This window comes from Dipodomys ordii, unplaced genomic scaffold (assembly GCF_000151885.1).
Source record: "Dipodomys ordii isolate 6190 unplaced genomic scaffold, Dord_2.0 Scaffold46, whole genome shotgun sequence".
Classification (NCBI taxonomy): Eukaryota; Metazoa; Chordata; class Mammalia; order Rodentia; family Heteromyidae; genus Dipodomys; species Dipodomys ordii.
In genome coordinates, this window is record NW_012267262.1 from 5,993,953 (window position 1) to 6,007,849 (window position 13,897).

General features: G+C 37.7%; 1 protein-coding gene across 1 annotated transcript in view; it reads right to left on the bottom strand.

Moving 5' to 3' along the window:
* Positions 1-6,505, bottom strand: part of LOC105988055 (sodium-coupled monocarboxylate transporter 2-like) — a 57,378-nt gene extending 50,873 nt beyond the window's left edge. The window contains exon 1 of the mRNA XM_013019546.1: positions 5,857-6,505. Within this exon, the coding sequence (XP_012875000.1) occupies positions 5,857-6,189 (333 nt within the window). The 5' untranslated portion in view covers positions 6,190-6,505. The remainder of the gene's footprint in view (positions 1-5,856) is intronic.
* Between the last annotated feature and the right edge of the window lie 7,392 nt (positions 6,506-13,897).

Genomic DNA, 13,897 nt, shown 5'->3' on the forward strand with positions numbered 1-13,897 from the left:
CATTTAACACCATCATGACAGATTATTTCCAAGACCTCAAGTTTGATACAGAAATACTCTTTTCTAGCGGAGGATATAGCAGCTCCTCTTCTCATGTTGGCACAAGCCCAGTCAACACAAATCTATTCTTCATACTCCTTCCCTCTTACTCTACGTGGTGAATTCCTTAAAGAATCCTGGTGTCAACATCTTAGTTTCCAAATACCCAATTGAAATATCTCCCATTTTACTGTCTTATTGTTTTTATCACCATCAACATTACGCCAGAAGACTCACAGTTTAACCCCTGCATCAGCAGTCTACTATTGCAGCAGTACTACAATTATTTTTGACATGCAATTAGTAATGGACAGTGCTGGGGTTTGAGCTCAGGCCTTGCTCTTGATAGGCTGCCACAGTACCACTGAGCAAAGCTCTAGCACTGTTTTTGTGATTATTTGTAGGATGGGATTTGCACTCAGGAACAGGCCTGACCCATGATCCACCTATTTTTAGGCTTTCCATTTTAGTTAGAATCACAGGTATGCACCATTGTGTCCAACTTCCCTCCAATGGAGAAGGATTTTCACAATCTTTTCTATGTGGGCTACCCTGGAACTAGTATTGTCTCAATTGCATCTTCTTGTATAGCTTGGTAGGACAGGTATGTGTCATTGTGCACACTTATGGGATGAGAAGGAATGTTCCAAATAGTTCTACCCAGGCTGGCCTTGAATAATTATCCTCTCATTCTCATCTTTCCAAGTAGCTAGAATTATAAATGTCTAGATGTTTTACAAAAATATTTTATGACACCAATTACTATGCTGAAATAGTATTCAATAACTATTTTTGCTGTTTTTTTGTTTTGTTTTTGTAGTCCTGGGCTTGATTTCAGGGACTGGTCATTGTCCCTGATTTTTTTTTTTTTGGTCAGTCATGGGGCTTGAACTCCAGGGCTGAACACTGTCCCTCAGTTCTTCAGCTCAAGGCTAGCACTCTACCACTTGAGCCACAGCGCCACTTCTGGTTTTTGTTTCTGGTGATTTTTTAATTGGAGATAAGAGTTTCACAGCTTTTCCTGGCCTGTCTGGCTTTGAACCGCGATCCTCAGATCTCAGCCTCCTCACTAGCTAGCATTATAGGCATGAGGAACTGCTGCCCGGCTTGTCTCGGAACTTTTTATTCAAATCTGGTGGTCTTCCACTTGAGCCACTGATCCACCTCTGAATTTTTTGTGACTAATTGAAAATAGGTGACTCATGGATTTTCCTGCCCAGGCTGGCTTTAAACTGTGATCCTCAGATGTCACATTTCTTAGTTGCGAGCAGTAAAGGCAGAAGTCAGTGGCACATGGCTCCCTTCACTACTATTATCTTACAAAAAAACACCTAATTTGTCAAAATATAAATGTGATTAGAAAATGACCACAAACATAATGTAAGGGAGAAATAAAAAGTAAATAGAAAGAAATAAAAAAAAGCAATTTGCAGAAAATTATATAATGAATAAAGGCTCAGAGATCACTCAGAAGAAGTAATACTGAAATGAAAACTTCATCATTATAATAAATTGAGAAATATTAAGTATTTCAGAAGCTATCTTGTTTAGGAAGTTCATTAGAAATGAGGTTTTCATTTATTAACTAATGCTAATAGCAAGAGGCTGCATTAATCAATCCATGGAAAAGAAAAGAAGAAAATAATCTTAAAGAGTGAAAATAGTATGAGAAGACTAATTATAAACTATCCATGAATAGATAACTATAACGTATGATATTTCAAATGAGCTAAGCCTAATTTATAGCATGAGTATGAGAACAATTCCTGTGCCTTGACACGGCAGAGCAGTAATAAAATAACACAGAGGGCATCATGAGGTCTGGAAGTTCCACTGCGTATTGAGGCGTTTAACCACTTGTCTATTTCTGTATAACACTCCCAAAGTGATGGGGTCAGACACCAAAGAATGAATATTTTGTACAGCTTTGAAGTTAACAGTTCTTCTACTCATTTCACCAGGGCACCAGTTGGCTGCAGTCAACTGCAAGATGAACTGAGTGAAGAGTAATAGGGATTCTCCTAGGTCTGCCAGTGTGTTGTCTACTAGCTAGTACATTCTTTTTTGTGGGTCAACTCAGGTTCCAGAGGCTACACCGCTGTGCCAGCTTCCTTACACAGCAATACCAGGGCCTCATTCCCAGAGAACAAACACAGAAGGGACATGTCTCCTGAGGACTATGTCCCATACTCACATTATTTTTATGACATTCTATTCATCCAAGCAAATCATAGAACCAGCCTAAGTTCAAGAAGTAAGGAACTATGACTTACCTATTTTAGTGTTTAGCACTAAAAAGGATACTTGAAAGGCATATCTTTGAGTGGAGAATGAAAGATGTAAAAAAAAAAATAAAATGAAAGAAATCCTAGATGCTGTAGAGTATTTTACATATGAGGATAGCAACCAATAACACAATCCCTGACATAGGATCAACATAGCAACATTTACTCCTTATAGCTGTCCTTTGAGATAAATTTTATTGCTATCATTATTTCACACAGAGAGAGAAGAAATTTTCCCCAGTCATGCAGCTATTGACCAAGTGAGTTTGAGATTTTTTAAGCTTTATATGATACCGACAAAATAGAGGAATGCTAGTTTTATCAGAGGTCTATAGTTAATTGGAGATGGTCCAGTAAAACTTGCATGATAATGAAACATTTAAGTGGAAAACCAAAGAAAGCAAAGGATTGAGTCAGAAAAATGAAGAACTCCCAGGATGGAAGAATAGGATGTCCAGGTCCCCAGGTAGGAGTGTAACTGGCAGGTTGGGAGATAGCAAAGAAATTGGTATATTGGAGAAGAGGGAGAAAAGGGGATAATGGTGAAAAGTGAAATCTAGGTGGTGCGCAGGTCGAGTTCCACTGAACAGATGCCACCCTTATGGATATATGTGAGGAACTCTGCTTGTTAGGTTAACTGCAAATGATGAAGTTTAGCAAAAGGGGAGCAGGGATATCAGATGGCTTGAATGCATAGGACACATAAAACCATTGAAATATTGCACCGTATGCTCCATGGTCCTTTATTATAACATACTATTTACTACATACTAATAATTTCTGCAAGGTTACATTATGGCATAGGACTTAAAAATCTCATCAAATGTCTTCCTTCTTCATTGTCCTATGTAGGATATAATAATAGAATAATAAAAGTTCTCAGAAGTTAGATTACCTGAGTTGGAGAAACTCTCACTTGAGAGATAGATGCTATTGAACAGGTTAATTATACGTGCCTCACACTTTTATTAAACTGCATTAACTAGGAGTAGTGTAATAACCAGTGGGACCCCATCAGCATGGCCCTGTGGCCTGGCCCGCTGGAGGGGGGCAGAGCATCAAGAGGTGAACCTCACCGCTCCAAGGACCAGGCCACCGGAGTGGGCGGGGCATTGAGAGGTTGACATCACCCCACGGGGCAGGCCACCGGAGGGGTGGGGCATGACACTGGAAAGGGGCAGGGTGTGCCCTGGAGGGGGTGGGGCATCGAGCCCCACATGGTGAGCTGTCAAGAAGTGATTGGACGGGGGGCAGCTTGGGGGAGGAGCACGAATGGCAGTTGGAAACCATCAGGCAGATGAAAAGGTGAGTCCTGTAGGAGCAGAGGAGGGTAGAGAGCAATGGAGAGGGGAGTAGGGAGGTCAGGTAGAATGAAGAATGTGGAGAGGGAGTGCAGAGAGTCAGCAGGAGGGAAAAGCAGGAAAGAGGGGCCTACCTGAGCAGAGCAGGATAGGCCTGTGGAGAGTGGAGAGCCCTGCAGAGGAGGAAGGGAAGAAAGGAACAGGCCTTCCCCTTGGGACCTTTGGAGTTTTGGAGCTTTGGAGGTCTGGGGTTGGAGAGGTTTGCAGACCGACTGATTTGGTGGTTTGCAGACCCACTAATAAAGGTCAGGGCTGCTTATTGGAGGCTTAGAGATTTGGTGGTGGAGGCTGCTCTTGGTTCTGGATATCTAGCCCAGGACAAGGTATTCGCAGACCCCCTAAGCTGTAAATGGTGTAAGTAAATTTGTTATCTTCAACCACGCCTCGATGGACTGTCTCGATCATTAGAGGTCATAATTTTAACGCTAATGATAGGCATCTAGAAGGTTGTTAGATGGTCAAATGAGTTACATGTGAAATACCCAGGGAATCACTTGGAAAATAGTTAAATATCCCATCACCTTTTATGCATTGCACTTGTGATTGCCCTTCTCTACAACAAGGTCTTTCTAAAGACAGGTTTTATACCATGTTTCCAGGGTCTAACAGATTGCCTACAACATAGTAAATGCTGAATGAATATTTATTGAATAAATGCCTATAAAGTTATATACCATCTCCAGGCAATTTATTTTTTTATTGTGAATGGGCAAGGTAATGAGTACATTTCTTATCAAGCATTGTTGCCTCCTCCTTGGTTTCCCCTTCCCATCCCTTCCCATCTCCCCCGCCCCAGCTAGCTCCTCCCCACCCCCCACCCCCAGCCAAAGTTGTAAAGTTCGTTTTCGACAAAACGACTGTACCTCTCATTATTGCAATGGGTCCATTGTATCCCTATTTAAACAATTTGTTTTTTTTCCCTTCCCCTCCACAAATTATACCAACATCAAATACAATGAAAGCAGAGGTTATACCGTGGAGGAGGGACATACGAAGCAACAAAGAAATCATCTTCTAAATATGTTAGAAACAATCACAAGAAAGAAAAAAAAAACATTTGAATACTTACCTTGGAGTTCATTTCCCTAACATCAACTTATCTGACCTTTTCTGCTTGTCTCGGACATATACTAGTTATTGCAAATAAGGGAAACCATGGGACCTATGTTTCTTTGGGCCTGGCTTACTTAGAATTGCTATAATCAAGAATTCTAATAACAACAGATGCTGGAGGGGATGTGGACAGAAGAGAACACTACTGCATTGTTGGTGTGAATGTAAACTTGTTCAACCACTTTGGAAAGCAGTATGGAGATTCCTCAAAAGACTCCACATAGACCTCCCCTATAACCCAGCAATCCCCCTTTTGGGCATTTACCCAAATGATCTCTAGGTAATTTCTTACAACTTCAAAACCCCTTTCATGAAAAAAGGAATTATTATATTCTACATAGAATTACTACATCTTCATATTCTGAGAAATGATCAATATAATCATATAAGCTAATCCTCCAGTTATTTCTCCGTGTCATATGGCCTTCCTCTCTCAAACTTGAAGAATTGTATTATTTCATTTGTGTGTTTGCTTGCTTTGGTGATTCTGCGATTTGAACTAGTCCTTGGGCTTATTAGGTTGGTATTCAAACCATTGAGCTATATCTTTAGCATGTTTTTTTTGTTATTCTAGCAATATTTGTGAGTCTCATTTTCTACCTGGGCATCACTTAACCTATGTTAGGATTCCTGGTAGATAGAATACCAGGCACATGACATAGTGTCTAACTGTTCATTGTGTCTAACTGTTCAAAATGTCTCTCAAATTTTTTCTGCTCAGGCTGACCTCCAACCATAATCTCAAACAATTCATGCTGACAAATGACTAGGATTATAGGCATCAGTCATGGATACCTGGCTAGACAATTCTTTTTAAATATATATTATTTTGTTATAACCAAAAGCCAGAAGCCACAGTTTTGGCTCTCTTTCCCATTCCCACAATTACACATGATGTCTTTTTCATGACATGCAAGGCCTTGAACAATTTTCTTCAATTCCAAGACTTTATTGTCAACATGATATATATTAATAGAGGAAAGAAGTATTATAAAAGTATTCAAATAGAGTGAAAATAGCAACCCTGCTTGAAAGAAAGAATATGTCAGCTTCCTTACCTCATAGGTGCTGGTGATGCCAGATCTGTAGAACACAGGGATAAAAAGCTCAGATGTAAATGTGACGACAAAAAAATATGAAATGAAGAAAAATATGAAGGATGCTCCAAAGCGATAGACATCTGCAGGGCTTCCCAGGACAGTGACAGCCGACATGAAGCTGGCTGTCAGAGACAAAGCTACAGGGCCAAAGCTCATTTGCCTTCCTCCTACCAGGAACTCCCCAGAGGTTGCCTTTTTCCTTTCCTTAATAGCAAAGAACACGCCAATTCCTGAGGAAATGACAAAGAGGGCTGCAAATACAACATAATCCCAAGCTGAAAAGCTTTTCATCTTTATGCTGGAAAGTATGACCAAAGAACGTTGCTTCCAATCAGGTCTCAATAAAAAAAAGATGGACTCCAAGAGCGAAACTTAGAACAGCCACTGCTTTACTGAGCAGGCTGGGATTCTTTGAGGAAGATGAGGACCATAGGCATGCTTACAGATCTTCAGATATCAAGTAATACTCAGGAAATGAATCAAGAAAGAAACTGTTGATGGAGCTGATACAAGAGATGAGAATTTGAAAATCTGACCCTGCACAAGAGCTTTCTATTCTTCTCCTGAAGCAGAAACCATAGGCAAGAAATATCACAGCTCTTCTGAAATTAACCACTGGGACTGGAATGGACTTGCTAGATAATCTGCTTTTTTATCTTCTAGATTTGTTTTTAACAAAGTTAAACATTACTAGGAAGCTTCGAAGTGATATTGACCATCTCAGCATTTTTAATTAGTGAAATGGAATCTGAAAATGCCAACAGAACACTCTGGGGTTGTAGCTCTCCTGATTGAGGGAGGGTGGAGGATGCTGTACTCGCAGTTGCCTAGGTGGTGAGTGTAGAAGGTAAGGAGCAAAGAACTATGGATCCAGAGACCTTTGGTCCAGTCTTGTCTCAACCACACATACGCTCCTTTTTAACAGATCATTTAACTTTTATAAACTTCCTTTGGAACATTGAGATAAGACCTGATGAGTCTTTCAGTTTCAAGCTCCCTAAACATGTTTTTTCTGATGGATGAACTGAAAGATACCCTTCTCAACCTTATGGGTTATTATTTGTGTTTGCAGTGAAGCATTCCTGAAAATAACATTCTCCTTTGACTCCCAAAATGTATTTCCCAACAATGACTTATTTATGGTCCTTAACTTTATCTTCTTCCCTTCCTTTCCACCAGCTTGCTGTACTTGTGTCCAAAGGCCTAGTCAGAATTGACACCAAGAAAATTGGAAAACTGCAAAGCAGTGAAAACCTAATTAGGGATTCCCATTACTGGCTTTCTTTCTTTCTTTCTCTCTCCCTATAAGTGTATCTCCTCGGTGTCTCTGTCTCTGTCACTCGCTGTCACTCTCTGTGTCTCTGTCTCTGTCTCTGTCTCTCTCTCATGCACATATCTAGTAATTCTTTGGGTGATGGTTTCTTTCTTCTGTGCTTCTCTTTTCTGCTGGATGCTAGATTGTCTTCCCCATTCCCACCTCTACAAAGCCAGCTTACCACACAATATTTAATTCAAGTCCCCTCAATTCTGTGCAGCATTCTTACCCCTCTATCCCAATTCCTGTAGCAAACAGCCTACTGCCCACTGCTCTCTGTGTATTCTGAAATTATCCTCAAGTATTATAATCAGTCTCTATGTGTATCTGGAAGACACCGTCAGATGTTAAAGATGACCAGTTTTTTGAAGATAGAGACATAAGGGACCAGTCCATATATGGTGTATAGTATTGGTTATTTAAAAGTAAGAAAATTAAGTTAGCACTTGAGGTTCACCCCTATAATCCTAGCTACTCAGGAAGGTGATATCTGAGGTTTGTGGTTTGAAACCAGCCCAAGCAGGAAAGTTGAGGAGACTCTTATCTCCAATTAAGCATCCATAAACTGAAGTAGAGTTGTGGCCCAAGTGGTAGAGTGTATCCTTGAACAAAATATCCCAAGGACAGCACCCAGGCCCTGAGTTCAAGCCCCATGACAGATAATCTCCCCCCCACAAACCACCTAAATTCTCAATAAAGCCCAAAGATAACTATTTTGAAATAGAAACAACTCTAATTTTGTTTTTGTTATCTGGATGATTGGATATTTAATCACTAGTTTAGTGTAGAAGACCACTTCTCTATATCATATGTCAGAAAGTTCTGATGGTTCTCTGCCTTACAAAGAATTCAGTATTGGCATATCTATCATTATAATCTGTGATAGTAACCTTTGAAGCTATCATTATAACTCATTATAATTATCTTTGAGTGTTGTAGTGCCCATATAAGACCTGAATACAATAAATATGTGTGTTCTACCTGTTTAATTTCAGCTCTCTCTATTCTATTGACACATACCATTATTGATATATGTCAATTAATAATCCTACAAAGGCTCAAATTTTAAGAGTCACACATCTCTGACTTTAAAACAAAGGCTAGAAACTATTCAGTATAATGAGGAGGGCATGTCAAAAATCAAGAGGCCAGAATCTAGGCCTTTTGCATAAGTTAGCCAAATCATGAATTAAAAGGAAAAGTCTTTAAAGAAAATTAGAAGTGACATTCCTTTTATGAGATCAAAACAAATAGTGCGGATGCAGAGAAAATTTCAATCTTTCAAATAGAATATCAAACCAGCCTCAACACTTTTTTGAGCCAACTCCTCATGTACAGAAAGTTTCTATCTCTCTTCTATTCTATCAAGATAGAGTAGGGAGTCTGTAGAAGTCTGATTGGTTCATGAAGCTTAAGAAAGGAAAGCAACTCAATGACATGAAAGTGTACCTGATGCTCCAGGTGGTGATGTGGGAGTCCCACAAAGTTGTTCAGAAGACCTAGGCAAAATGACTGATGACAGTGACACACTAAGAAATTTTCAATGAAGATGAAAATGCCTTCTTACAGGAGATATATACTAGAACTTCCTCAACTGGGGAAGGAGCTACAATGCCTGAAAGCTTCAGAGGACAGGCTGGATTCTCTTATTGTGAACTAATCCAGTTGATAACTTGAAATTGAACCTATTCTCATTTATGAGTCAGAAAACTGCTGGTCGCTGGTGGCTCATGCCTGTAATCTTTGCTACTAAGGAGGCTGAGATCTTCAGATTGAGGTTCAAAGCCAGCCTAGGCAGAAAAGTCCATAAGACTCTTATCTCCAATAAACCACCAGAAAACCAGAAGTGGTGCTGTGTCTCAAGTGGTAGAGCACTCGCCTTGAGCTAAAGAGCTGAGGGACAGTGCCCAGGCCCAGAGTTCAAGACCCACAACCAAAAAAAAAATTCAGAAAAATCCAGTGGACATAAAAGAATTACATTAATTCTACTCTTTCTATGATGTTTCTTTCCCCTCTTTTGTAAAGTGTCTTTAATTCTAACAACAAAATTTGAATGACAACACACTTATTTAAAGTATGAATTATGGAGTGCCCGTGCTAAATGTTGAAACCTACTATTCAGAAGAAAATATTCCTTTTAAACTATTGCTCATTAATAATATCATTGAGCAACCAAGACCTATGGAGGAGTACAAGATTATCATTTTCAGGCCTATAAACCCAACATTCATTTTGAGCTCATAGATATAAGGGTAATCTCAACTCTCAAATCTTATTATTTAATAATAATAATGATAATAAATATAATGATTCGTCTTGTAGATATGGAAAAATATATTTAAAACCTTCTGGAAGAGGGTCATGATTCCAGGTGCTACTAAAAGTATTCATGATTCTTGGGAGAATGTTCAAATGGTGATATAGCAGACATTTGAAAGATGATTCCAACTCTTGTGGGTGACTCAGAAGTTCAGTTTTTCAGTAGAGGTGGTAACTGCAGATATAATGATCATAGAAATAGAATGAAAAGTGAAGTCTGGTAATGGGACTGAATTAACTTCAGTCAATGATATGATCTGAACACATGGGAAATTTCTTTTATCGATGGGGAATAATAGTGATTGCTTGAGATGGAATCTACCTGGTGGAGATGGTGTCACCACTATTGAAATGACACTAAAGATTTATAATACTGCATGGGTTTTTTTTGCCACTAAATTAATTGCAGTGTTTGAGAGGATTGACTCCAGCTTTGAAAGAATTACTATTATAAGTAAAAAGCTTTCAAGCATCATTGCATGTTATAGAAAAATCTTCCATCAAAGGAAGGATTGATTTGTGTGGTAAATCCCATAGCTGTCTATGTTACAATATTGACAACAGAATTTAGCAACTGCCAGCCTGAACAGAAACCACCAAGACTGAGGCAAGGCTCTCCACCAGGATCATAAGATGATTATTAGTATTTGTGTCATAGGAATGAACTTTTTTTAGGGGATGGGGGGTTCTTGGTCCTGAGGCTTGAACTCAGGGCCTAGGCAATGTCCCTGAACTTTTTGCTCAGGGCTCGTGCGTTACGACATAAGCCACAGCTTCACTTCCGCCTTATGTTTGTGTGTAGTTAATTGAAGATAAGAGTTTCATGGACTTTCCTGCCCAAGTTGGCCCTGAAATTTCATCATTATGTCTCATCTCTTGAGTAGCTAGGCTTACAGGTATGAACCAACAGCATCTGGCTAAACATAATTGTGTTTCATTTCCCAATGAAATGAAACGAATTCAGATGATTCCCTTTTGATTTCTGTATCACTTTATTTCAGTGATGCGGAACCAAACCCATACTATTTTGAGGTTCATTTGTGTTCTGATTACACAACAGTTTTCTGCTGTGGTGTTTCAGCAGAAACTCAGAACCTTGCTTGACTTCCAGAGAACTGACAGTGTTATATTTAATATTAACATCCTCTATAAGTTAATGTTCAACCCAAAAGACGTGTAAACAACTTGTAAAAGTCAAGTGAACACTGGGCTAAACATTATCATAACATCAATGGGGTGAAGAGTCAATGAGCAGTATTACTTTTAATTATATTTCATGCAGAAACAATACTTTCCATGGCTCTCCTCAGTCTTAGGTTTCAGGGCAGAGGGAAACAGAATGGTTCTCAGGAATGTGACAAATTTTCCACAGCTCTCAGAGAAATAATATATTTCTTTTTTATTTTTATATTTAGCTTATGATAAAATTATAGTGTCACTTTATTAATATTCTAATTTCTCCAAATTTACCTACTTTCTCCAAATTTACCTATTTCCTTGATTTGGTGTCATTAACTGTCCTCAATTTGTCATTCTCTTTCCCATTAAGACTCACTCCATGAAAGGTTCATGTTGGTTATATGGTAGAAATTATGAATTAACCTTTCAGAAATGACAAAAGAACTATCAATTTCAATGACAACATCAATTTGAAGTCATATTCCTACATTAGAAATGATAACACAGAAAAGTAAATGGGTGGAAAATGTTTCTCTTTTACCTAAAAACTGTCAGCATTTTCTTTACCTTCTTTCTGGGGCCCAAAATGCCAAAATTCTGTGGAAACAGATGTCACCTTCAACATTTCAGAGGTAAACTTCACAGTCCGCTTATTAAGACCAACAGAGAGAATTATTTAATATTCTAACAAGCTAGTGGCAGCACAATTCTACAGTAAATAAGTAGAGCATATCAAGAACTATTCATTTGGGAAGTCAGTTGACCATGAGGATCAAGGTCCCTGGCCAGTCATCTCCAAGTTTATAAGCAAATTCTCAATTACAAAGTGGCAAATGGTAAAACTCTTAGCATGGTGTACTATAGGCTTGATTTGCTTAATAAACATGAATGAAAATAATTACTTGTTAGGTTCAGGATTATAGGCATTAAAAATAAGACCTATGTATTGGTTCCCAAAAATAAAGAAAACTCCTATGAATCTGGCATTTACATGTATCTTTTGCTTCTTATAAAATTATTAAAATATGTGAAATCAAGTGTCAATCTCATTTTTACAAATATTTAGAGATGTATCATAAATATGCATATTATATGTGTATATATTTCATATATCATATATCTGACTATAAAGGTTTATTAATAACTTTTCCCAAAGTCATTTATATAGATGCTAAATGCTGGGCTTAGAATCAGTCTAATTTTAGATGGTTAGAAAATATATACTCTTTGCATTATTTGTTAGAAAGACAATTCAGCTTACTCACTGTCTCAGGAATGAATGGAAGATTTCACAAAATAATCTGTTTTCTCTCTCCTGTCAAGTTGAAAATTTCTATCAATACATCTAACAATGCCACTTTATTTATTTAGGGATGTGGTCATATTAGGACACAATTTCAGTTAAAGTTAAATATTTTTAAGGGAGTGGTTTTTATAACTCCAATGCTTTGAGATTACACTTCACACACAGCATAATCAGCCAGTTTAATGTCAATTTTATTTCCTCATTGCTGTCAATCCTAGTCTTTCTCATATCACAATGCCACGAGTAAGTGACATTTGTCCATTTCTTAAAGAGAAAACCAATGAGTATTTCTAATCACAAGAAACACACATATAAATGTATCTCATTTATTAAGTTGAACATTAATATTCAAAGCCATGTTTTCAAAAGCATCATGGCTAAAAATCTACATGCTATCGTGATCATAGCTCAACACATTTTCACAAGATTTTCTTTCAAAACTGCCATGATTTCAGTGATTATAGTCTCAGCTCCTCAATGGTAAAACAAAGATATTGCTATTGTCTTTCATAAGTGACCAGGATAGTGATGATGAACATTCATTCACAACCACTGTTTTTCAACTACTGATTCTCTCAGTGGTATTTGTATACACAGGAGTATACACATCCTTACGAATCAACTTCCTTATTAAGTAAATTTGGATGTTTGGGAGTTTTTCCCATCAACATTCAGCTTTACATGTGTCTGTTTAGAAATTATTTCTAAACTGGTACCTTATTTAAATGAATATATCATTAAAATTAGTGTCTAATTTCAACTAATATTTAAGTGAAACAAAAATATAAATTCAAACATTAACCTCCAGCCATCCACCAACTTTGGGTTAAACTCTTTGAGTAAAAGTTTCTTCTTCATGGAAGTCAGAATTATACATAATCCATAGATAAGGCATGTGGAGTGGGGGGAAAATTTCTCACAAATTTCTAGCATCCTTTTCTTGAAGATAGTCTTTAGACCTACACAAAGAAATCTCATGAAAAATATTTCAGTTGTTTTTTTTTCTTGCTAGAGAACTTTGCATTACTTTTTAAAGTTTTTTTTCCCTTGGTAGTCCTGCTTGGGTTTGGGGATGAATGCAGTGAAAGAATGAAAGTAATTGATATAAACTTCAGTGCTTCCAAAAATGAAGACTGAAGCATGGTGACAACCCCACCCCAACCCCCAATAATCCCAGATTCTTGCAAGGTGTAGATCAAGAAGATCATGATTCTTTGGGAAGGAGGAAATACTGAAGATTAAGTTTGCTTGACAAAGTACTACTATGCCCCAGCCTTTGTGGCTTAAGTCTTTGTTTGTTTGTTTATATGTTGGGTTTTTTTTTTAGTTTTACTTTGTGTTTTCTACATAAGATATCTAGTTTGTTTCTGGGACTTGCCTTGATCTGAGTTCTTACTATCTCCACCTGCTAATTAGCTGGGATTACAGAATTGAGCCACAGTGACCATTATAATTTCATTATAGAGATCTTTCACATCTTTGGGTAAACTTCTTGGTTTCTTTGGTGTGTGAAAGAAAACTGGGAATGGAGTTTTTTTTGCCCCTAGTATCATAAAGTTTGTTGGTGGAATATAGAAAAGCTACTGAAATCATCTTATAAATATTTAGAAGCAATTGCATGAAAGAAAAAAAACATTTGAATACTTATCTTGGAGTTCATTACCCTAACATCAACTTATCTGACCTTTTCTGCTTGACTTAGACATATACTAGTTATTGCAAATAAGGGAAACTATGGAACTTATGTTTCTTTGGGCCTGGCTTACTTCACTTAATATAATTTTTTCCAAGTCATTCCATTTCCTAACAAATGAGGCAATGTCATTCTTTCTGATGGAGGCATAGAATTCCATTGTGTATATATACCACATTTTCTTGAT